Source organism: Mirounga leonina, unplaced genomic scaffold (genome assembly GCF_011800145.1).
Source record: "Mirounga leonina isolate KUSES-001 unplaced genomic scaffold, KU_Mleo_1.0 Mir_321, whole genome shotgun sequence".
Lineage (NCBI taxonomy): Eukaryota > Metazoa > Chordata > Mammalia > Carnivora > Phocidae > Mirounga > Mirounga leonina.
In genome coordinates, this window is record NW_023270680.1 from 752200 (window position 1) to 777874 (window position 25675).

Here is a 25675-nt window from a genome sequence, read left to right on the forward strand (position 1 = left end):
TTATCCCAACCCTCCCCCAGTGAGGAGAATGGGCTAATAACACAGCTTCCCGTGCTTCAGGCAGCTTGGGGCTGGTGGAGCAAGGGTCCCTGCAGGATCAGAGGTCGAGGGGGAAGGTGGGAGGTCCTCCCAGAGGCCTACGAGCCACAAGAGCTGGACCAGCATGCCCTTCCGATGTCCCCACCGAGAGGAAACCCTGGGAAGAAACTAGACCCACTGCAGTCAGGCAAGGGCTCCTTGAAGGTCAGAGGATGAAACTCAGAAAGGATGCTCTGGAGAATCTGCTGTCTTCACTCTCCCCTCACTGGAGGCTCTAAGGGGATGGTCAGACCCTGAGCCAGCCCGGCACGATGTGGTGACAGTGACGCAGTCCCCTCCTCCATCAGCCTGTCCTGGCGTCTCCAGAGTCAATGAGCTGCAGTCACTGGCACCCTCACCCCTTCATTTCAACCAGTCTAAGCGTCCATACTGGCCAAGGACTAAGGAGCAACACGTTAAGGTATTTTTGGTCATCAAGACCTTGCTCTCATCAAAAGTAAAAGTTTTTCTACCGCGAAGGACACGATTAAGAGGGAGAAAAAGCCGCCCGCAGAAAGGGAGAAGAAGAAATCCGCAAAGCATGCGTCAGGTAAGTGTTCAGCATCTGGAATGTAGAAAGAACTTCTATAATTCAGCAACAAAAAGACAACCCAATGGAAAAATGAACAGACATGTGCCCAGAGAAGATACACAAATGGCCAATAAGTGCATGGGAAGATGCCTGATGTCCTGAGGGAAGGGCAGGTCAAAACCACAGTCAGATAGCCCCTGGCATCCACTAGCAGGGCAACGGGATCAAGTGAGAAGCTGCAGGTGTTGGGGCAACGGGATCAAGTGAGGAGCTGCAGGTGTTGGGGCAACGGGATCAAGTGAGGAGCTGCAGGTGTTGGAGCAGGGGTGGAGGAACTGGAAGCCTCAGACGTTGTAATAACTGAGGCAGGACTAGTCAATGGATGCTAAAACTAGCAAGTGAATGGTGGGGATGAAAAATACCACTGCCATTGTGGAAGACAGCTTGGCCATTCCTCTCAAGGTAAACAGAGAATTACCATAGGACCCAGAAACTCCTCGCCTGGTATCTACCCCAAAGAACTGAAGACAGGTGTTCAAACACAGACTTGGACGTCGATGTTCATAACAGCATTGTTCACGGTAGCCAAAAGGTAGAAACAACCCAAACGTCCGTCAACAGATGGATAAACAACATGAGGTCTGTCTGTACAAGGAATAGTATTCATCCATAAAAAGGAACGAAACACTGACGCCTGTTACAACATGGATGAATCTGCAAAATGGTATGCTGAGTGAAAGAAGCCAAGCACAAAAGGCTACATTTTGCATGAGTCTATTTATATGAAGTGTCCAGAAGAGGCAAATCCAAAGACACAGAAAATAGATCAGTGTTGCCAGGAGCTGGGGGGAAGGGGCATGGGGAGTCGTGGGTATCAGGTTTCCATTTGGGGTGATGAAAAAGTTCTGAAACTGGAGGGTGGTGAAGGATGCACAACCATAGGAACGTACTTAATGTCTCCGAACTGTGTACACTTTAAAATGGTTAAGATGGGGGGCACCTGGGTGGCTCAGTCGTTAAGCGTCTGCCTTCGGCTCAAGTCATGATCCCAGGGTCCTGGGATCGAGCCCCGCATCCGGCTCCCTGCTCAGCGGGAAGCCTGCTTGTCTCTCTCCCACTCCCCCTGCTGTGTTTCCTCTCTCGCTGTGTCTCTCTCTGTCAAATAAATAAATAAAATCTTTAAAAATAAATAAATAAATAAAATGGTTAAGATGGGGCGCCTGGGGGCCTCAGTCGCTTGAGCGTCGGACTCTTGGTTTTGGCTCAGGTCATGATCTCAGGGTCGTGAGATCAAGTGTCATGTCGGGCTCTGCACTCAACGGGGAGTCTGCTTAGGATTCTCTCTCCCTCTCCCTCTGCGCCCCCACCTCTAAAATAAAATAAAATAAATAAAATAAAATAAAATATTAAGATGGCAAATGATATGTTGTATTTTACCACACAAAAAAGAGTTATATTAGACCATGCAGATAGTAGAGGAAAATATACGTGAATTCCTCTATAATCCGATTCAGGGAAAGGCTTTCTATTGATGTCTAAGTGCTTTTACCTATGGTCAAAGGGCCATTTCTATGTTTCTTGAAAATCATCTATTTATGTCTGTTGCCATATTAGCTCAGAGATATCATCTTTATGTTTTTTTCATAGCCGCATAGTACTCCACTGTGTGGACATCCCTTCTTTGTTGTATCCAACTACTCTCCTAGATGCAAGCGTATTTCCAGTGTGTCTGCTCAGAGGACCTAAAAGCAGTGATGCCTCAGTATTCACAAGCACACTTAGCACCGGACCCTATTTCTAGATACTACTGGCCAGTAAAAGTAGCAAGTGCTCTTTGGAGAAATGGCCAATTCCAGGCCAGGGCAGGGAAAGGACAAGATGAGGCTGGAAGACTTTTATTTTTAATTTTAAAGATTTTATTTATTTATTTGAGATAGAGTGAGAGCGAGTGAGCTAGTGAGAGTGCACAAGGAGGGGGAGGGGGAGAGGGAGAGGGAGAAGCAGGCTATCCACTGGGACCCTGGGATCATGACCTGAGCCGAAGGCAGACACTTAACCGACTGAGCCACCCAGGTGCCCCTGGAAGACTTGGTTTTACCAGAAAGTAAGGCACTGCTTCTGACATGACAATGGGGACAGTCCCAGGAAAAAGGGACCAACCTGGGGGGCTCCTGCAGGCCAAGTCTAGGACAACTTGAACGTCAAAATATGATCATGACAAACCAAATCACTGAATAAAACAGGAGTCTGTGAGTACCTATGTACATACATACACAGGAAAGGAAATTTCCTTCCTTAGTAGAATTCCAACCAATCAATACAGAATTTGTGATGAAATCAGAAAATCACCTTTTGGCCATAGTAATAACTGAGGCAGGACTAATCAATGGATGCTAAAACTAGCAAGTGAACGTTTGATGAGAAAGAAGATATTTACATAACTCCAAAGTAGTATGACTTGCAAAGGGAAAAACAGTAATTTTGTTAGGATCTCGCCATGGCAGATGCTTCCCTTAACCCAGTGATCAGTCTGCATCACTGGGAGTGGGTCTGAGTGACATCACGTGCTTCCCACTATGACGCCAGGACAGGGCACGAGACATGTGGCACTGCTGCCCGCCCAGCAAACCCAGATCTAATTGTAAGGATGCTCCAGGCAAACCCTGAATGAGGCAAAGTCTGCACAATAACTGGTCTGGGGTCTTGGAAGATGCTGAGATCATGAGAGACAAGACTGAGGGCTGTTCCGGACTCAGTCTCTGGAGAAAGGAGAATCACAGGCAATGCCTGACTGGGTGTTTCCTCTCCCAAAATATGATGCTATTGAGATAATCTGTGAATGGTGAATATAGCCTGTAGTTCAGCGAATACTATCAGATTAATGTCAATTTCCTGATTTTCATCATTAAACTGATTCTTGATGGTTCAGATTTTATATAAACACACAAATATTTACGTATTCAGAGGGGGGGACATAAGCCAGTGCGTGAAAATGGTAACATTGGGGAATCAGGATGAAGGGTATATGAGCATTCTTTGTACTATTTTTACAACTTTTCTGTAAGCTTGAAATAGCCAAAATGAAATGCTATTTAAAAAAAAGAATTCAGGGGCACCTGGGTGGCTCAGTCGGTTAAGTGTCTGTCTTCGGCTCGGGTCATGATCCCTGGGTCCTGGGATCGAGCCCCACATCCGGCTCCCTGCTCGGTAGAGAGCCTGTTTCTCCCTCTCTCTCTGCCTGCCTCTTTGCCTACTTGTGCTTTCTCTCTCTGTGTCAAATAAATAAATAAAATCTTAAAAAAATAAAATAAAATAAAAAATAAATAAATAAAAGAATTCAGAAATAAAGCAGCAGGGCAAGAATGAAGGGTTCATTATTAGCATCTCCTTCCACTCCGTCCCACAATCGCCCAAGCAGGCCCTTAGAGCGCTGGCGAGCCCTACAGTTCTCTGAGGGAAAGGAGATTCTTCTGGAAATTTCCCCTTGGCTTCTCCCAAATAACAACAACCGCCCATTATGATAATACCCCCCTCCCCCCAGCCCAGCCCGGGGACACGTTTCACGGACACCTGCATGATCGCCAGCAGAGGGCGCTCTCCCAGGGGACCCACACTGGGTGCCAGGCCTCCACATAGCTCTGCAATGTGTTGGCTGAACTTTTCAGGAAACTTGGATGCCACACATACTTTTCCTTTCTTTGTGGGTAGGCGAGATGAGTCATGTTTTTCTGAAGTCGGCTCGGCCCCAGGATTCAGTCTCACCAGCTGCCCCGATCCAGACGGCCCCAGCAGCGGCGGGTGAGCCAGAGCGGCTCAGGGGCGGTCTGAGGACGGGGTGCAGCACTCAGGAGCACGAGCGCCCCAGGGAAAATCTCACTTAGCCAGGCACAGGGTAAAGCTCGTGTAACTCTGCATTCTGGCAACGTTTGGGACGCCCACCCGCAGTGGCCCTGAGGGAGAGCTGGGCCCTGGCTCACGGCCCCCCGCTGCCTTCTCCCACCTCACAGCACCTCATCAGAGCCTACCAGTCCTTCAGGCCTCGCTGGTCCCTTCATTTGTTCATCCATTGCTCCCTCCCCCTTCATTCACTCAAATGGCCGCTCTGATCGCGGGCCCCGGGGGCAGAGAGCTGAAGCGAGGGCCAACACCTGCACCTAACTGGAAGAAGAGGTGTTGCAGGTGCCCTGAGAGGCAGACCCGAGATGGGAACTGGTGGGTAGGAAGTGTATTTTGGGACCAACACCCACGACGAGGAAAGGAAGGAGACAAAACTGAAGGGCAATGAGGACCTGGAGAGGCCCCTACAGAGAGTTCCAGAGCTGGGATGACCCCTCAGAGCTGTCCTGAGTGGGGCAAGGGGGCCAGTCCTTTACACCCACATGCTAACCAGCTGTCAGGTGCAGGCCAGCTCAGGAAGGGGCAGGACCCTGTGTCTGGTGGTTCTCTGTTGTGGGCACGGCCAGAAGATCAAGGACTGAGTCCCTCACTCCTGAAGGGGAATCCGGGAGGCAGAGCATGGTGTCCATCACTTGGACTGGGAGTGTCAGAGGCCAGGGGGGCATGCAGCGAGATGGGGTCGGAGCCAGCCAAGGGCCAGGGCGTGGAGGACGCGGTGAGCCTTCAGATTTCCACTTGAATGTGGTGGGGAGGATTGGGGGGGGGGTTGAAAAGGGGATAAGATGATCAGATTTATGTTTTAAAACAGGGGGGCCTGATCCCACTGGCCACCTGCTTTTATAAATAAAGATTTATCAGAACGCAGTTTACATTTTGTCTGTGGCTGAGTATCTGCAAGAGACATCAGGGGACTCACAAAGCCTAAAATATTTCCCATCTGGCCTTGTGCAGAAAACATTCGCCAGCCCCGGTTTGAGAAGACCCTCTCTTTCCACCATCTCTCCAGCAGCCGGATGGCTCCCACGGGATCCGAGGTCTCTAGAGACCCTGCCCAGTACTCACCCCCACGTTCACACCACTTGGCTTAATGGCTGAGTTTACATTCTTTTGCATATGTAATATATATGTGTCACCCACATTTGCCAAGAGGCTGCTCCCGGGCTGTCGGGGCCTCCCAGGCAGGAGGGGGTCACCGGAGCAGGGGAGGGAGGTCCTCGGTATCTCCGCCCATGTCGGGAGCAGCTGGCCCAGCCTCCACCTGACGTTGGCCCTGCCTAACCCTGTGATGAGGCCCCTGTGTGTGCTGCTAAGCCTCTGGGCACTTCCCTGCGTCCGTCACGGGAAGGAAGAGGGCCACACAGATGGAGTCCAAAAGATAAGCTGCTGTGTATGAGAAGAAAATGTGTGGAAGAAAAGAAAGTCAGGTCCCAAAGGGGGTCCCAGAGGCCAGAGGCATGGGCGAGAGGGGCAGGTGGAATTTGGGAGAGTGTGAAAAAGGTGAGCACTGTCTGGTTGGGGTAGGGGTGGGAAGAAGCCGGGGTCTGCCCACCCTAGAGCCTGGCTGGGAAGGGAGAGTTTTAGGGCCCCTTCCAGCGTGTCATGGGCAAAATTTCCCTGCTCACCACGTACCCTCAGTGTCTAGGAAAGGCTGCAGCTTGCTGGCCGAGCCACCACCGCCCCCCCCCCCCCCCCCGCCGCCCTCCGGCCTCTAGCTGCTGACGCATGGACAGGTCCCGGGACCCCCTCTGAGAGCGAGGTGCAAAACCAGGCCCGCAAATGACGCCCTGTGAGCAATCAGCAAACACAGGGATCTGCACACGAGGAAGTGGCGGCGGGACCACATATCAAGGACATCCCAGACTCCTTTCAATGGAGGTGCCACAGAGGTTTCCCTGAGAGCCTCTCGGCTTCCTGTCCCCACAGCGCTGGGGGGTACGCCTGGACGCATGGGCACCCAGTGCGTGCAGTCTGCTTGGAGGCTGGCCCCTTGCGGTTGGTCCTCACCTGCACTCCTAGCGGGTGCCCTGCTCCATCCACGGGGCACACAGCGAGCTGCCCCTGCAGCCGTGCGGCCCAGGCTCCCTTGTCGGCGGGCTTCCAACTAGGGCAAGAGAGAGGCCCTGGGTGGCTGCATCCCCTCCGGCTCCCGGTCCCAGCTCCCACAGGTCATGCCTGCGTGCCTGCCCCGTGCTGCCCTCCTCCCTTCGCCTCTGCTACCCAGGAGGGCACAGGCTTTTTACTAATCTCTGATTAGCCTCCCTGACTCTCACTCGCCTTCTCAGCAGCTCCCTAACCTTTATAACCATACAGCCATGAAGGTCTGGCTGTTTTAAATACACAGGGACTCCGACTGACATGTAACGTGAACAGATTCCTGAACATGGTCAGCACAGGCGTTCTGCAGAGAAACCAGCCTCGAGGTCCAGACCCACGTGCTGGGGGACGCAAGTCACTGTCTCGGCCCCCTCCCCGCGTGCGGGCGCATCAGGCTCCTGGCACTCCCAGGCTGGCGGGCTCCACGGACAAGCCCGGGCAGGGAGCTTCTCGGCACCGGGAAGCCCTTGGCGTGTGAATCAGAGACTTGAGGCTCTAAATTGAAGTTCTTTCCTCTGCACACAGTACAAAACCTCTGGCATTTTACGGGAAAACAAACTTTTATTTGAAAAATAAACTCGAGTTGCTGGGAGAGAAAGGAGTTGCTGTCTGTGATCCAAGACAGACATGGTGTGAAAGGACCAGAAGTTTTCCAAGTTAAACAAACTTCTCTGGAACGCTCGTGCGAATTTCAAACGCCTGTCATGGCATCCTTTTGATACAGAGCCACAGACAAGGAGCCGGGTTTAAAGCACGGAGACGTAACTAACCTATTTCAGGATGACAGTCATCCGTGGAGGGATTCCGCTGTTTCAGCTTAAGTACGAACAGAAAGTTACATTTATTTTGGGTGTTCAAAGTACCCATGACCTCAGTCACAGCAGTGAGCGGGTCTTAGAAACAGAAAGTTCGAACATCTAGCATTGCACATCTCTGGCAAAACCCCAGCGCTTCCTTCCACCCCACTGATTCTCTGTGCCCTAGAGGTTCCTGGCCAGACTGCCTTCGCAGGCATTCCACACTCATCCTGCGGGTTATGACCATCTACGGTGGTACCTTCCAAAGTGCACCCCCCAGCCCCGCCCCACCATGAAACCAGCTGTTGGGGCAGAGAAAGCATGCTTTTAGAACAAATGAGCACTGCATTGAAAATAGAATGCTTAGGCCAGGGTCAGTACTGTTCTTGAGAAATGGTTTTCAGTCGTATGTACACACGTGCTGGATTACAGCATAAAAAGTGTCTCTTGCTGGGGGTTGCAAAGACATTCCAAACGCCACTGCGATGAAGCTGCCGGCCTCATCGTCATGCCCCGAGCTGTAAGTTCCTCCCACTGGGCTGATGCAAACTCCCTGAGTGCCAGGGTCTGTCCTCCACCATTTCCTCTTAGCCCGTTCTGCAGATACCATGGTCATGACCTTGAGTAGCCATGAGTGTAATCAGAGTAGGTGGCTGTCCAGGTCAGCGATTTTCAATGCTTTCTTCTAGTAGGACAAAGATAACGTTCCAGTGCCTGGCGGGGCTGACTTCTGTCAGTAGTGGCCACTTGGTGTGAACCCCTGCCCATGTAGGACAAGATACCATTTTTTGCTCAGTGTGTGTGTGTGGGGGGGGGGGGCAGCTGGCAAAATGCCACCCTATCCGAGCAGCCAAGAGCCATCCCTGCACAATCGTGGTGTTCTGGGAAGACAAGTGCTTCCAAAAAAGTCTGGTTTGGGTGCTAGAAATTCTCCCTTAGTTATACGCTCAATGTGTCAACAACCCCCAAAATATGTAATCTTTAGCTTCTATAACGCACATCTTAGTTTGAATACTTTTGTCAGACCCTTCCCAAAGTTAGTTTTGGTCTGAGGGTGGGGGGAAAGGATAAGGCACTGCAGCTCTCAGAGCTGGGAGGAAGAAGATAGAAAAGGGAGCTCCAGGGTCCCCAAAATGACTTTGCCCCTTTACGGAACAATGACGGCCAGCCCATTCTCTGCAGGTTACAATAGCCTTCCATCCTTCCTCCAGACACACCTGCTCATCCAGAAGCATCCTCAGCCCAGATCCCCGTGCTCTGCTCTCCTCGGGGAGAGGAGCAATCAGAAGCCTCGGGGGCTGTGTTGCTTAAGACTCTAAGTGGCACTGGGGCGGGGGGGGGGGGTACCTGGAAGAATGTGGGGAAGTAAGAGGCAAGCACATGAAACCTTAAACACACGATTTCCCCACAGCCTGAAGGTAACAGAAGCATATCACAAGGGAACACAGACTGTGCAGATGCTGAAAATAACACATATTTCAGGGCTGTGGCAGACTGCTCAAGGCAAGCATAGTCAGGTAAGGCTTTCTGGAGGTGGCAGGGCCCCAGGAGGTCTCAAAGGAGGTGGGAGGCCACCAAAAGCGATCTCCAGGTCTATTCCAGTGGACCCCAGCCGGTCCCCCACTCCCCCTGCCCAGTAGCCAACTCAGTCTGCCAGAGCGCAGGACATTCCCCCAGCGACAGGTGCTGATGGCTTTGCGGATCACTCCGTGAAAACCCGGAATCCTGGCCTGGACTGCAAGGCCCCACCCACCTCTCTGACCTCACTGCCCTCTCCCTCACCCCCCACTCAGTTCTAGCCACTCCAACTAGCAGTGGCCCCTGCTCAGGACATTTGCATGGCTCCTCCCTCTGCTAGGCTCAGTGGCCCCACACATCCATCGGGCTGCACCACTCCCTGGCTCCGTCCCACCCCCGCTCAGAGCCTCCATATCCCACGGTCCGGCCTAGAGCAGCACCCTCCAACCCTTACCCCTTTACCCCCGTTATTCTCGGTACCATGCAACATTTCTGTACACACAATACATATGGCTCATCCTCTCTCCTCCCTGGAAGGTAATCCCCACGAGGGCAGGAAGTCATTTGTTCCTGACTGTGTCCCCAGGGCCTGGCAGGTTCTCATTAAATACTGACTGAACAGATGTAGTCAATGTGAGAAGACCGCCCTCCCCCCCCTTTAAAAGCCCTGGTGGGGCTGGTCAGGTGTGAGGTCCACCTGTCTGCTCGGTAACATCAGCTTTCTTCTGTTTGGGGCGTGCATCTGAAGGTGAAACATTCCAAGCTGGAAAAACCAGGCAGGGACAGCAGGTCCTCTGGGCGGGGCCAACTTGCAGGGGCAGAAGGCTCAGCACGTGGGGCTATATCGCCCCCTAGTGGTCACTTGGCCACAGAGCCAGAAAAATGCCCCCACATTTTTCTATGGAAAATCAGGTTCAAATGAGCATTCAGGATATAGAGGCAAAAGGAGGGCACATATTAAACTCATCTTGTCTTGAATGTGGGAGAGAGTTATTAACTTTTTAAATTAACATATATGTATTATTTGTTCCAGGGGTACGGGTCTGTGATTCATCAGTCTTACACAACACACAGCACTCACCATAGCTCATACCCTTCCCAATGTCCATCCCCCAGCCACCCCATCCCTCCCACCCCCATCACTCCAGCAACCCTCAGTTTGTTTCCTGAGATTAAGAGTCTCTAATGGTTTGTTTCCCTCTCTGCTTTTGTCTTGTTTCATTTTTCCCTCCCTTCCCCTAGGATCCTCTGCCTTGTTTGTCAAATTGAATATGGGAGAGATTTAATACGGACAGCCTTCATTCTGCTGCCGTTCTGGGGAGACCAGCTGCCCTGGGATTCTGGCTGAAGGGGAGGAAGCCAGCCCTTCAGAGCCTCGCCAGGCATTGACCACTACGTAGGAACTTTTCAAAAGGAAACTTTTCTTTTTAAAGGAAACCGTGGAATGAGTGGCACATAAAAGAAGTGAATTTACAGAAGGCAGAGCTCAGACCTAATAATCAGACCTTGCCAAAAGTCTGCCTGATAAGCTTGCTCACTTGCTTATTGACTTCATTGAGGGTGAATTTGGTAGGAAAAAAAGCTGGGAACAGACATGTAGAGTGCGGATTAGCAAATCTGCACCAAGCGTTCGCTATGTCTCAAGACCTCTGTACAGCTCTTCGCTGGCTTGGTCACGGTCCCCTTACGGGACTGCTCCTTCGCTCACCATCCTACACAAAACAGCACCCACCCCCATTGGCCCTTGTACCCTGCTGTTTTTCTTCATAGCGGGGGTGGGGCGGACTAAAGGCTGTCTGCGTGCCAATTCTCCTCCCTCCCCCAGCCCTCCATCTGGAATATTCTCGGTTAGCTCCTATAGCTTTGCTTTGGTTGCCCAATCTGGATGAATCTCACCTCTGTCACCAAAGAGATGCATATCAGCCAGGATGCTTTAATGGCATGTAACAGAAAAATACAACTTAAAAGAGACTGAACGACAAGGATGTCTATTACCTAGAATACTGAGCTCAGTGATGCACCCGCACTGAGGATCACACTCCCACCTTCCTGCTCCACCATCTTGCATGTTGGCCATGGTCACAGGGAAACCACGTCCTCATACCACAGTCCAAGTAAGGAGAGGGAGTTAGTCCTTGTGTATCTCTCTTTGTTGGGGGAGGTGCCTTTTCTTTGATCCCTCACGGAGTTCTCCTTATATTTTGTTAGCAAGACATAGGTGCCTGGTTTACCCCAAGGCCAGTGACCCCAAAGCCAGGCACTTCCCCAAATGGGAAAGGGATAATTCCAACTGATCTAGACCAGTAAGTCCTGCCCTGGTGTGGGTCCTGAATAAAACCAGGCTCTGTTACGAAGAAAGGTGGAGCAGCTATCAGATGGGTTATCAGAGTCCGCCAACACCTGGTAAGGACGAAACCACGCACTGGAACTTTGGAGAAGGAAGGACCAAGGGATGGGGGCAGAAAAGGTAAGAGAAAGAGCCAAGGGCAGCACGGCCACCGGTCTGTGTCTCCAGAGCTAGAGATGATCTCAGCAACAGGCAGGAAAACATTTCTAAGACTGTATTTAATGGACAAAGGGGGCTTAGCTATCTGACAGTATTTACACAGATGTGCGCACATGCTCTAAAATATACGCGTATGTGTAAGGACCAAACAGGTACAAGAAAGACTATGGTAGCTCCTCGGGGCTCCAGAGGCAGAGTTAATCCAGTGAGGTCAGAGGGGCTGATGGGTTCCTCTTAGGAAAGGGACGGGTCAAACTCTGCTTAGCACCCACCGTGCTCGGGGCAGACCAGCTCACATGCACCAACGCCACCACCGAGCTTTGTGACCCTGAACGAGGCACCTCGGTCGGGGAGAAGCAGCTGCCCTGCAGGGGTGCCATGAGGCAGAAGCAGGCTCTGTGTGCAGACCTGAACTCGAGTCTACGCCAAGAGCTCAGTTAAACGCCGGGTGGCAGCACGAAAGGCACGGCGCCTGCACCACCCGAGGAAACGTGCTTCATGGTGCAAACAGGACATCCACACACCAGCGATGCAAATCCCTGAACAGCCCAGAGGGGCCCAGATGGCTGACGTGGAGTGATGGCAGCTCTGGGTGGACAGACAGCCTTGTTGGGGCCATGAGGACAAACAGGTGTCCCCAGAGCAAAAACCCAGCCGTCTAATGGAGAACAGAAGCCAACACCCGAGATGGACACAGGCTCGTGTCCCTGCCCCTTACAACCCGTCCGTGCATTTCAGGAGGCCCCCCGGCAGCTCCTTGCCTCTCAGCCTGTAAATGCGTTCAACTCTCCTATCTTGAAGTAAACAGGTCAATCCAAAACTTCCCTTAACTCCAATCCGTCCACTTCCTACCAGTCTACCTCCATTTGCCAGGATAGGCTCAGCGAGGCCACAGCAAGAAATGAGCCCCAGGTTCTCAGTGGTTTGACATAAAAAGGGTTTCTTTTGCTCAGGTTGCCGTCCCACACAGGGAGGCAGCTGGCCCTGGGCTGCCCTCCCCACCGAGAAGCGATATGGGCTGAATGCCTCCTGCATCCTCAGCACCATGGTCCCAACCCAGCTACAGGGAGGGGGCGGGAGAAGCAGAGGAATGTGTACCACGGATGGGCTCTGGGCTCCACCACCCCTCGCTCCCCTTCCCTTCCAAGCCACACGCCTTGAAGGAAGACATCTCCGACTCAGCCCTCAGCCGGGTAACACGCTCTCCTTCCCTTCCCAGCTACCGAAACGGCTCTCTTGGAAATCACCCATGATTCTGAAGTCGGGCCACGAGGAACAGGCCTCAGGACGAGCCTCCTTTTTCCCAGAGTGGGGGCATCTGAGTCATGTGGCAACTGCCCTCCCTGAAGGCGTTCTTGTGATGTCAAGATCTGGAGCCAAACCTGACGTGAACACCTGTTTCCTATCTGTGAGATGGCATCGCTGTCCCGTGGAAGGTCACGGCACCAAAGTACATCACAGTCTGCAGGTCAGAAGTCGGAGATCAAGGTGTCGGCAGGGCCCCACTCCCTCTGAAAGCTGTGGGGGTCCCTCCTTGCCCCTTCCAGCGTCCGGTCTTGCTGGCAACCCCAGGCACTCCTCGGGTCTAGACACATCCCTCCACTCTGCCTTTGTCACCCGGCTTCAGCCCCATCTTCTTATAAAACACTAATCATGTTGGATTTGGCGCCCGCCCTACTCTAGGTTGACTTTATCTTAACTAGTTACATCTGTAGTGACTTTATTTTAATAAGGTCACATTCAGAGATACGGGGGTTAGGACCTCAACATACCCCTTTTGAGGGGACAAAGGTAAACGCAGAAAAGTTATTATAAGGATTAAACGAACTGGTATATTTTTATAATCTACATAACAGGGTCTGAAATAGATTATTTATCTTACCTGATTCTCCAACAAGCCCTTGCCTGGTAACTTGACTTTGATTCCTACATGACCCCCGTATCTCTGCCCCACTAACCTGATGCTGCCTATGGCCATTTGCAGCTGGATCCAGTGCCTTCCTAACATGGATAATAAGTCACTCAATAGCCTGCAGGCTAGTAATGTACCTCCAGGAACTATAATAAACAGCAATTTCAGACTCCATTTCAGCTCCTTCCTCTGTGACACCACGTGACAGTCCACAAAACAGAAAACTCAGCCCCTTCCCCCCCAGTCTTCTAGATAGATCACAAGATGCCATCATCAATTCTCACGCAAACTCAGTGTGAGGGTGAGGAAGGGGCTGGCTGTAGGCCTCAAGTCTCCGTTCTAGCATCACTCTTGGCAAAAAACAGCATTTATCAGAATCCATCTCCTTTTAATGGGGGGCCCAGGGGAGAGGGGGATGCAGAAAGACGCCTGTCAAAAGGAGAAATTCTGGAGTAAACCATATTAGGTGGGAAATTGGGAGGGTGGTGTGGAGGCAGGAAGTGAGGCCATTACAAAATTCACCTTCCAGAAAGTCCCTCCTACCCCCAGGTGTCAGAAGTGGTCTTTCTGACAAACCAGGTCTTCTCTGACTGAGGATGGCGAGTCGGGTCACAGCGGCCGCGGGCCCCTGCCTGTGAACACCTGGCAGCTGGTGTCCCAGGAGAAGGGGCCCCGGTCTCCGCCCTGTGTCTGTGCTGAGACTCTGCTGGCCACAGACTAGTCTCCCAGCCAAAGCCATTCAGAGGGGAAAGAAAAAGCCAATGATTCCCCCAAGAACCTGACGCTAACAGGACAGCTGGTGGAAAATGTGTTAGCAAAGCCGATGTGTGGCCGGCAATGCTCCAGGCCCGTTAAAAAGAGGAAAATGCTTCTGTATCAGGGAAGAGTCACAGCCCCGACACCTCCCTGCCCCTCCTGGGACCTCCGACAACCGAACCATCCTGCACACTTGGACACCCCAAAGGTAAGCCCCAGGACAAGGGTGTCTCCAGTGCTAAGGCCAGAACCCCATTCTGTCCCCAGTGTTCTGGGGCTGGTACGTATGCTGGGTATCATCATGCCAGTTTAGACAGCCCCTGAGTGGGGAGGGAAAGGGACAGAAACTATATTAGCATCAATGCCTCTGTGGTTTGCAACTTAATGCATTTGACAAGCCAGGTGTCAACCCCTGGGGCCCCTCACTGGCCCTAACTTTGCTCAGAGTCCCTAAGTGGGACTCAAAGAGAAAGACAAAAGAAGGATCCAAGGTGAAAAAAACCTTTATTAGGGAGTTTTATGCTCTGCCCTAGACTAGGAATTAAAGCAGAGAAACCTTTAACTATCCCCAAACCTCACACTGTGGATGGTGACATCACATCGGAAGAACAGTCCCTAGTGTGAGAGGGCAAAGAGAAGCGAGTTGGGAGCCGTGTGGCTGAAGCAACGAGTCCAGGGCTCGCTGTGGAGAAACCAGTGGGCGTCCTGCTACACAGGAAGTCTGTGCCCCCACCCCCAAACTTTTAAAAGTAATTTACAGTTAATAAAAGCAGGGTCTCGTGGCTGTGCTTTAGCATTTCTATTATCATATCTTTATCCTAACTTTTGAGCCAAAACATTATTTGCCCAGAGATCCCTTTACCATAAGAAAATCCATCCTCAAAAGCCAAAGATTGCCCATCACTAAAAGCATCCAAAAGAATAGATAATGGTTCTGAAGGCAGCTCTTAAGACTTCCCCAAACGTGAGGAATTACGGTTCCTTGTTGTTGAAGGAGGGAGAGATTGTCCAGGGTATCATACAGGCTTCCTGGCTTCAAGATGACTGGCTTCCTCCCTGGTCCCACCTCGCTCAAGGAGCCCAAGGGTAGGGCAACCAAGCCTCATTCTCCCTGCTGTCACCCATGAGCACGCCGTATACATCGTGTCAATATGGGTGCAGAGGTGAGCTGCCTAACCGCCTTGTCAAATTTCCAGGGCCCTTCCCCAGGAGGAAGTAAACAGGACCTGATTTCTCTGGAGGTTGGTGGTCATTCAGAGGCTGAGCCATTAGCGCTCAGATACTCAATTTCATAATCAGAAAATCATTCTTCGGGATTAAGCCAAAACAAGGTCTTTGTTTCTGATGGAAATGTAAATACTCCCCCAAAGAAGCATCTCCCTTTAAACAAAATGCACACTTCCTTCTTCTCAGGAAGGCTTGGAAAGGAGCCTGGGAGATACAGTCTTGAATCCCAAGAAGAGAGGGGAACTCTTCTAGAAATGTCGGGGGGGGGCACCTGGGTGGCTTGGTCGGTTAAGATTCCAACTGCTGATCTCAGCTCAGGTCTTGATCTCAGGGTTGTGAGTTCAAGCCCTGCATTGGGTTCCAAAAAAGAATGTCAGGGGAGGTGAGAGATCTGGGCTAAGTTGTAATGACTAACAAAGAAGTGTTCATCAGGTGAGAGAATCCATTAGTTCTACAGTCCTCTGTCAAGTGGAGCATGGTATAGACCCCACATAACCGGATCTTGCCCAGTTTCAAAAGCATCATCAAGAAAAATGGAAGCTTATGTGCTCATAATTCAGAGCCTGCCTTGCTCCACAAAGGATTCAAGGCACTTTACACTTTACACCTGGTGGTGAGATTGGCTCGAGACTCCCGTGGGGCGCAGGACCTGAACGTCTGCAGACATGACCAGCTAGAAGCCCTCTACCATTTCGTTTGTCTGTCCTTTATCATTTCTGAGATAGTCGTGCTCACTCGAGCTGCTGGAACCTCTGGGTGAACGCCCACAATGCCCAGCATTCAGAAGGAGCAGGGGCCCGAGCTTGAGAGCGGAGCAAAGTGGGTGGACTCAGGGTGAACCAAGGTACAGGGGTTGCTGGATGCCCCCCAGGTGCTGGGCACTGTTCTAGACACTGAGAAAAGAGCCTGGGACCAAACAGAGCCCCTCTGCTCGGAGAGCGTACATTCCGGTGGGGAAGGCAGCCAAGGGGACCAGTCAATTCACAGTAGTCGCGGTGGAGAAGCAGCATGTAATGTGCAGAACGCATCATTTTGTGCAGACACCAGAGGAAGGCCCTGCTGAAGAGGAGGCGTTAAGAGGCAGGATGGGAGCCTGGGGTGCGGCGGTCTCCCCCGAACACGAGAACGCCCCTCTAGATGTGTCCTTTCTCTCCTCCGTCCCTTCCCCTCTGTCCAACCCAGCGCAGTGACTGGGCTTCAGTCTCTGGTCTCGCTGCCAAAACTCCCACATCCAGCCCAGCTCAGATCCACCTTCTGGAGTCTTGTCTTCACTCACCTGACCATCCATCATGGACATACACATTTCTCCCTCGGAACGTTCCCTGCCTTTTCTCATATAGGCCATCCAGCTCTTCTCTACCCGGACCACCGTACTGACGCTCTGAGCATCAAGCCTGCAAACTTCCAGCAACGGTGAGAAAGCTGTGAATGTTTACCTCACATTTATGAACATATTTTTGCACCCTTTACAAGGCCTGACACCCAAAGATTATATTTTTCCATTTGGAGGGACATTTGAATAACATATCAAGTTTTGCTCCATATGGAAATTATTTTGGTGTAAGGAATCTCCAGGGAAACCCTTCTCTTTTCCTTTCTCCTAAATGGCTTGCTGTTGCCCGACTATTGGCTCATATATTCCTAAAATCCACTCCTTCAAAGCAGAGTCTTCGCATCTGGGTTAAAAGTAGATTAGGGAGTTAGACCACCTGAGTTCAAATCTTGGTTCTACCACTTACCAGCTGTGTGGCCTTCGTTCCGTGACTTACCCTCTCTGTGGCTCAGTTTTTATTTTGATAAAAATGGTAAAAACATAACTTTATAGAGTTTTGTACGAGGATTAAAACAATTGTCATGTATGATGTACTTAGGAGGCATGCAATAAAAGCACTTATCATTATTTATGATTGTTAGGCATAGTATTTGTAATTACAATGATTAGAAAGCAAAGCTTAGTGACATGACATTAAGCCATTCTTGAGGTCCTTGCCTTGCTGTCTGTCCAAAATTATCTTGTTATTATTTTTTAAAACTTTAATCTTATTGTTTGAGTTCATGAACACTCTGACCAGGCTTTCCTTTCCTCATCTCCAAAGGCAAGATCCAGTTCTAAAACACCTTTCCGGAAGCTTCTACCGCCACATGAGCGCTTCAGACTTCTTGAGCTGCTAGACAAGGTCCAAACATTTCAGGCTCTGTGGGCCAGATCCTGCTGTTGTAACACGAAGGCAGCCACAATCCAAAGAACCAAGTCAGCATGACTGTTTCAATGAAGCTTTATTTATAAAAACAGGTGGCAGGTCAGATTTTGTCCCCAGGTTGTGGTTTGTCCACCACTGTATTAGAGGAAGAGGCAGAAGAGCAGATGATTGCTTTGGGTGGGGTAAGACCCTGACCATCAAGAGAAATAGGTTTGCTGCTACACAGTGGGGCTGGAGGGAGGATGATAAAAACCCAGAATCCCCACGACATGTCTCGAATCCACATGCCACTAGACCAGTAGACCAGAGGGAGTGAGAGACGGCAGCCACTCCACATCAGCAGGTCCTCCACGAGATAGATCCTTCTAGAACAAAGTTCTTTTTCCTGGGCCACGAACACCAGCCAGCCTAGGAAACTACAGGTCCCAAGACCAGATGTAGCATCTAGATCTATAACTCCTATTCCCTTTCTTGTTTTCAGAGTGTCTGAAGACTGAATTATCTCCTTTTCCTTTTTTATGTCGCCTTGGAAGATGACTGTGCTCATAATTTCTATCGTCCTTCTTCCTTTGCCCCTGATCATTGATAACGGTGTTTATCAAGCTCAACTATCAGCGCCACCTGAGGAGCTGCTGAACCTTTAGATTCTACGTCCACCATGTGGGCCCTGAGTCACACGGCAGAAAGACAGGCTGCAGACAGAACTCAAGGGGAAATGGGCAGGGCCCTGAGAGTTGTGCTTACATCTTAGTTGTGCCGGTGGGACACAACGCAGGGCTGCCACCTACTGAGGAAGCGGTGTGCACACTTACAAGTGTATGGAGGGTGACTGGACGGAGTCCCACGAGGTGTCTTTGTAAAAAGGGGCGCTGTGTACGCACACGCACGCTGGGCACTGGGAGAGTAGAGTGGGAGAGCTGCCTGCTGGGCTCTTCTCTGGGAACTTCCGGCCCATGTCCGGTGTGGGGGGCAGGGATCATCGGTCATTCTGCTCTTGCTACAGGATCTGCCCCTCCCCCCACAACCGACTGGTTCAGAGACCCTAACTGGGCTAATCAGATATCCTATAATGACTTTAGCATGGCAAGAGGAGAGACACAGAGATGAGGAATTGTCTGGATCTCATGGAAAGATCCATGCACTCTTGCTGCCAAGGCCACACAGCGGCCTTGTTCCCTCCCTCCCTGAGTCCTGAGCAGTCAGCTCTTCTTTGAATTCTATAAATACCCCCAAATCCTTCCAATGAGTTGTCTTCCTTGTTTTTCGTTTTTTTTTTTTTTTAAAAAAGTGGTATGAAAGTAAAGGCTGGACCAAAACTGGATTCAGAAACGAGGCTAGAGACGCACCCTTCACAGCCCTTGTACAAAGGCAGCTCTGAGATGGCCAGCATGTAACAGAGCTGTGACGTGATCAGTGTCCACTGCAGACAAAACAACCCAGTTGCTCACAAGTTCAGCTATTCTTGGGACCAAGGCTGGACAGGAATGGTCTCCCCGGGGCCTTATGGAATGAACAATGTCTTTGTGATGCTCTACCAACGGACACAGTGGGTCTCACGGGCTGTTTCTCGTAAAGACCCTCCACGCAGACTGATGAGTGACATTACTCTCAGGCTCCATCATGTGAAATCAGTACTGGGGCAGCAGGGAGAAATATACCGTCTGGGGACCTTGATCCAGGAACTGATTCAAGTAGGAGGAAAAAGATGGCATAGCCTCCAAGCACGCCTCCGTTGAGCACACTTGTAGACCAAGTGGCAAGAAGCCCAGGTGATCCTCCTCCCAGGGAAGTAGGGCACCTCCCCTGGAAACAGACCTTCATTAATGACAGGCCTGGCAGGGTTGGCTTCCATTTGGGGAAAGCCAAGGTCCTGGGCTCGGTGGTTCAAGGGCAATAGCATGGGCAGTCACCTTGGGGCCAGGCCTACTCTGGTGTGAATCCTCCTGGGGAGCTTCTGTGGAGAAGCCAAGCACCCACCCCCACCTCCTGGGGAGCTTCTGTGGAGAAGCCAAGCACCCACCCCCACCTAATCAATGCTGTCTTCATGAGCAACCACAGCCAACCAGGGCCTTCCTGAGCTCAGTCTACAGCTGCCTGGCCAGATGGTAGGGAGGAGCCCTGACAAGCTTTCCTACTCCATAACATCTTAGAAGACAGACCTTTGAGACAGTATTTTCTGGCAAAGAACATCGAAGAGCCTTTTAAAATGCCCAACAGAAAAAGGCAGCATGGACTTCCGCTTCCCAGGGAGCTGAAAGGCCGGCCCATCCTCACCAGCCAACATCCCACCCTCCCTGACCCTGTATCTTGGCTGCTCCTTTCTCCCTTCAGAAATGACCTTGGTCTTCACAGCCTGACCACTCTACACCCACAAATCCTCTCCATCCTCAGCCCATGATGTGACCTGTCCATCTTGGCTTTTCCTATATAACCCGTGTACTGGCGTTGACGGTGTCCCCCCAATTCATGCCTTTCCAGGAGCCTCAGAATGTGACCTTTTTGAAAGGAGGGTCATTGCAGATATAATTCATTAAGATGAGATGAAATCATACTAGAGTAGGATGGTCTGTTAACCCAAGATTTAGCTCTTCCAAGAAGAGGAGCAGAGACCCAAAGACACAGACACACGAGCGAAAGATGCCCTGTGATGACAGAGGGAGAGACAGGGTTTGGAATGATGCTTCTCTAAGCCAACGGGCACCAAGGGTTGCTGGCACCACCAGAAGCCCAGAGGAAGACACGGAACAGATTCTTCCCGAGACCCTTCAGAGGGAGCACCACCCTAGTAACATCTTGAATTTGGACTTCTGGCCTCCAGAAATGTGAGGGTATAAATTTCTGTTGTTCAAACCACCCAGTTGTTACAGCAGCTCTGGGAGGCTAATACAACCTAGTTCTGTTATAACCAACACAGGCGTGATGCCGCCGTTGAAGAAACAAGATATCCTGATGTAGATCTGCCTGCCGTCCCCTCCTCTTAGAGGATATTTGAGAGTTTCAGGATCTCTGTCAAGGAAGCTGGGGATGCTCTCTAGAGCATTAGGATGTCAGTGCCCGGACACGCCCCTCCCTACTGGGCTTTGTATACATAATTCCCAACTGCATGTCACTCAGTAATGTTTGCTGGAGGGCCACTCTGTCCCATGACACTTGTGCATTTATGCTTAGGTCCAGTCATTGAGGGGGATGATGTTAGGGGTACTAGCAACAATACCTTACACCACACAAAAAGGAAAAGAGCCCCCCACCCTTTCCTTCTAAGTCACGGAGACTGAATTTGCACTCTGTGCCTTGGCTGTGCCGATCAAGTGCTGCTTTATTCTGCAGGTCCTAAGTGTACATGCAATCTGGAAAGAAAGGAAGACGACCGCACACCTCTGATGCCCAAGGGCAAGTTTGTTTTCCAAATCACTGCCGTCCCAAATAGGAGCTTTCTGCGTCATCAGAAAGACTCAGAAGGCATGGGGAGATGCCTAAGACACGGGGAAGGAGAAAATCAACTCCATCTACTTTATGGTTTGCCTCTTATACTTCCGGTTATGATCAACAGTGCTCCCAACTGAGAGTATTTTATCTTTAGGTCACAGATACTCATGAGCCTAAAGAACTCTCTCCTAAACCCACATTCCCTTCCCTTGTTTCTCTAGTAAATCAACCGTAGCTGCCCAGCGCCCCAAACAGAAAGTCAGGATCTGCCAGAAACAGGTCCATTCAAACCCCGCCAAACCATGCCACCTACAAGTAGTGAGGGCCACGTCTGGCAGAGCAAACCAAGGTCTGGGCCCTCTGGCCCTGGGTATGCGCCGAAGCTTAGCTTGCTGCCGCTACTGATTTCAGGGAAGGCTATGGGCCCAGGTTTCATGTGGCTGTCCTTACAAGTCACACTGTGAGTGTTGGGATGTTTGCAGTTACCCCTATAGCGACCGCTTCGTGTAGGAAGAAAGTGACGGGGGAAACCAACCATGTTCTGGAGAGACAGCTGTCCTTGGGGGAGCAGACAAGACACATGCACTCAGCACCAAGTCACACATCACCGACAGCCACCCGGCCAGCCCGGGCGCCCTGCAAATGGCACCATGGCCCACTGGCCCTAGAAGGTCCCCAGCAGCCCAGCACCCACCTGAAACAATAGCATCAATGTCTTACTTTTTCTGGAGCGGGAGAAGAACCTGATGCCCCCGGGTGAGGTAGACGGGTTGGAGTTGGGGGAAGATTCTTTGGATGAAGAGCGAAAGATCCCACTGAAGCTCATTCGGCGTGGGGAGCGGGGTGGGGACTCCTGGTAGGAGAACGGGAACACGGTTTTGGGAGAGCCAGGGCTGGTCTTGGGCCTCACGGGAGCAGACACGGGGCTGGAGGGCCGGTGCTGGGGGCCTCTAGAGAAGAACCCTTTGGAGGGGCTGCCCGAGCTGCAGGGGCTGTCCACCTGGGGAGAGACAGACAAACGGATGGGTCATTCCGAGCACAGGCACTCAGCCCTCAGCCCTGAACGGATCTGTCCCTCCCAACGTTCTCTATCATCAGGCTGCTCCTCCAAGGCACCCTGCCCCAGAAACAGCCCTGAGTTTTTGTACCAACAGAGGTGGCCGCCCCGTGGTCTGGAGGAAAGCACCTGACCCAAGGATGGCCCATCCACAGGCTCCTCAGCACCACCCAGAGGCCCACTGACCTCCGTCGCCAGCTCTCTAGAAAGAGGTTCCTGGAGCGGAGGGGAGGACCAGAAAGGTAGCAAGATGGCTCGAGACGATGCATCCTCTCTGTAGGTCGTCCCCTGGCCTTTACTTCCTAAAACCCGACATTTTTCTTTCTCGAGGTCTTACTACACTGGCGTGATGTTCTCTTGGCCCTCACTGAAGGAGGAAATGGGCATCTGAAACCCAGTGGGCCTGGGGCTCCGGCCTGAGGTGACCCGGCGCTAGGCAGCATGTATTTTCCCCTCCAAGCTCCTGTGGCATTGGGACGACAAGGGGTTGCTGACAGAGCTCAGGAAGAAGGTGAACAAGGCCCATAACCTTGGAGGCACACTTCTTTGATGACACGACCTTGACGGTTTGAGAAACCTCTGGACTCCGTCTATAACTTTAAGCCGAGGCACACAGCTCACAGACTTTGAGGAACATCGAATGTGTCCTGCTGGGGGGCTCAGGGGCTGGCACCTGCAGCCTGAGGGGAAGGGTTGGACCCCAGCTCACCCCTCACTGGGCCATCCCGAGTCACTTAGTCTCGCTGTGCCTCAGTTTCCTTATCTGTAAGACCAGGTGTCGTGCCCACCCCTGATGCACAGGAACCATACTCTGCACGTCCAGCTGCTGTGGCAAACTTGCAACACAGGGTCCAGAAGGATCTCAGGGCCTACCTGACCCCACAGAAGGAAAGAACAGCGGCTTGTCTGCAGGGCTCATGGGGCACAGAGGATGCTGGGCAGGGAAGCAGCCAGCACGCTGAGACCCTGGGATGCCACATGGCAGGTGGCCACAGGCACACGAAGGTAGGTGAGCCCGCGCCCAGGGGCAGCATCTGTGCGGCTCTGGCCTCTGTCTGCACGGGGTGCCCGTGGGGGGCCCAGGGCCCCTGTGAGCTGTCCCACCACAGAGGGCACCCCAAACTGGGCTTGCGGCTCCTTCCAGGAGGCTGTGCCCTCGTGGGGACCCCTTCGGTGACACTCAGTCACAAGTCACTTCTCCCTGCAACTCCCCACGCTATGCTAAAGGGCCCGCGTGGCCACATGGGGGGTGCACAGGCTGGCCCCGTGCCAGTCCCTTGGGCGAGTGAGTTTCCAAGCCGGGGGCCACGCACAACAGCCACATCACGCAAGCACGTCTCCTTCTAGAGAGGCTAAGTTTTTCGTTATCCATTTAATATGAAAAGCATTTAATCCTCCGATCCCTGTCCTCAGAGCTCCGGGTCTTGCCACTCTCCCCCCTACCTATGGGACTCAGGCTTTCTGGAGTTTTTCTGAACCCCAAGGAGAAGCTCTCCAGTCAGGAGATGTGCCCGTGGACATGGGAGGTGGGGGCGGGGGCAGGGAACAGCACACAGGGGTTGGAAAATGACCCTACAGCACACAAGCAAGGAGTCTGGACACAGGGACTGGAGTTGGGATCCCGGCTCAGTTTCCGGCAGTGTGGACAAGTGACTTAAGCTTCAGGGTCCTCCTCCATCCAGTGGGGCTATGAGGCCGACTCACAGGGTCTGTGGTTGACGGGACCTACGACAGGGAAGCATCTGGTACACTTTCTGGCACACGGTAAGTCCTCCATGCATATTTGATCCATGCTCTTCGTCACGAATTTGAAAGGAATAGTTGCTTGATATTCGTGGAAGTCAGGGAGGCCGGGGCGAATTATGGAAGGACGCCACATGTGGTGTAAGAACCTCACTCTTCTTTGAGGCTTTTTAGCAAGGGAGTGGCATAATCAGATTCGTGCAGGGCAGACCATCTGGTAGCCTCTCCCATCACTCGCCGGGTGCCACTAGCCCGAAGCCAGGAGAAGCGGCCAGCTGGAGGCAGGGTGAAGGTCACAAAGCTGGTAAGTGGCGGCATGGGACTTCAGGGCCCATGGCCTTAACCTTTACACCATATCCCTCCCGAGAGTGGCAGAAATAGCTGGGAGGGAGAGCAGCCTGGCAGATGCAAAATGGAGTCAAGATCAAGTCTGAGGGCAGAGGCAGAAAGTCACGTTTAGGAACTACTTGCAAGGCTAACCCCACAGGGGAGCCCAGTGTTTGCTATGTTCTGCACGGTGCTGGGAGCTCTGCAGGGAGAAGGCAGGACCGCGGAGCAAGTGCTCGTGTTCGAGTCTGGCGGGGGACAAGACGGAGGATGGCAGGCCAGGTGTTGCTGCCATGAGCACGAAGCCAAGGAAGAAAGGGTGACCTGGACACAGTCAGAGAAGACCCTGAAAGCTGATGGGCTTTGGACAGGCTGATGGGCAGAGGGCAACCAGAGCCTGAGAAGGAGACAGAACGGGAAGCACAGAGAGCCACTTTCTTGGGCTGCCACAGATGGGTGGGGCCAAACGCCACCGGGGAGCCAGTCACAGAGGGCCTGAGTGCTGGCTTGAACCTCCTTCAATAAACCAGGGGGAACTCTAGGGTTCTCCTGCCTGGGAGTCCATTCTGTACTGAGACTTCCAGGACAACTGGGTCAGGCACTGAGGAGGGAACCCACAGAAAGTAGACCTTTCCCCAAAAAGACCAAATAACGGTGGACATGGCCTGGCTTAGCCTTCTCCTATGGGGGGGACCGGGAGAGCCTAATCATGCTCCCCAGCAGTGGGAAAACGAGATGGCCAAGCATGCCCACCATCTGCTCCCCGCCCGCTGGGTGGGGGTGATGCCGATCTGGGTGCCAACAGAAGCTGCCAGGGACAGGGCCTCGGCTCATGCCTATTAGCAAGCTGCGATCAAACAGAACTTTGATAAATGTCATTGGATGGTTCCCTGCACTGGGATGAACAAAAGGGCCCAGAGACCCCCAAGTGGGTGCAGGCTGTGCAGGAGCTAATGGGGGGCGATCTGGAGATCCTGGCATTGACCTTCCCCCAGAGGCTGGCCTGGGAACTACATACCTCAGCTGTGCGGGGTCAAGGGGACCAGAAGCTCCTCACAGACACACGGTATGTGAAAAAGAGCTGCCGCCTCAGGGGGCAGGGGCAGCACAGACAGGGGTAAAGTGAGGGGGCCTGGGAGATTGCATGAACTGATATTATGGAACGCCAGGCTGGGGTCCTGGAGTAGTCAGGGACATCTGTGAAGGGGAGCCCAGGTGGGGCCATCTGTCTCACTACGCATGGGCTCCTGGGACGCAGAGGGGGCTGCCAAGCATCTAACTGTTCCCACACATCTGCGCCCGAGGAGCCTAGCGGCACCTCCCGCCCTCTTTGGCCGCCCACATCACGTCCGCAGAAAGGTCTAGCTGTCGGGAGAACCTAACCCACATTCCCCTTCACAGGGGTGTTTACATTTCGATCTGGATTGCGAAGACGAAAGGATGGAATTTGGCAGGGGAAGAGGGCCGCCCCTCCAAGGCAGTTTGGAAATTCTTCTCAGTAGTGGCCTAACTCTTCTTTCAGAAAGACTGGCCCTATGTCTATATAATTCGAGGTCACTGGAGTCTAATGGAAAGGAGAATTGCCAAGGTTCAAGGGTCAGGAG

At 52.2% G+C, this 25675-nt stretch overlaps 1 protein-coding gene across 2 annotated transcripts in view; it reads right to left on the minus strand.

The window, feature by feature from the left end:
* PRKAG2 (protein kinase AMP-activated non-catalytic subunit gamma 2) overlaps positions 1-21961 on the minus strand; it is a 177928-nt gene extending 155967 nt beyond the window's left edge. For both annotated transcript variants that reach the window (XM_035029842.1, XM_035029841.1), the window contains exon 1: positions 21665-21961. In XM_035029842.1, coding sequence (XP_034885733.1) covers positions 21665-21770 — 106 coding nt within the window. In that variant the 5' untranslated portion in view covers positions 21771-21961. The remainder of the gene's footprint in view (positions 1-21664) is intronic.
* Between the last annotated feature and the right edge of the window lie 3714 nt (positions 21962-25675).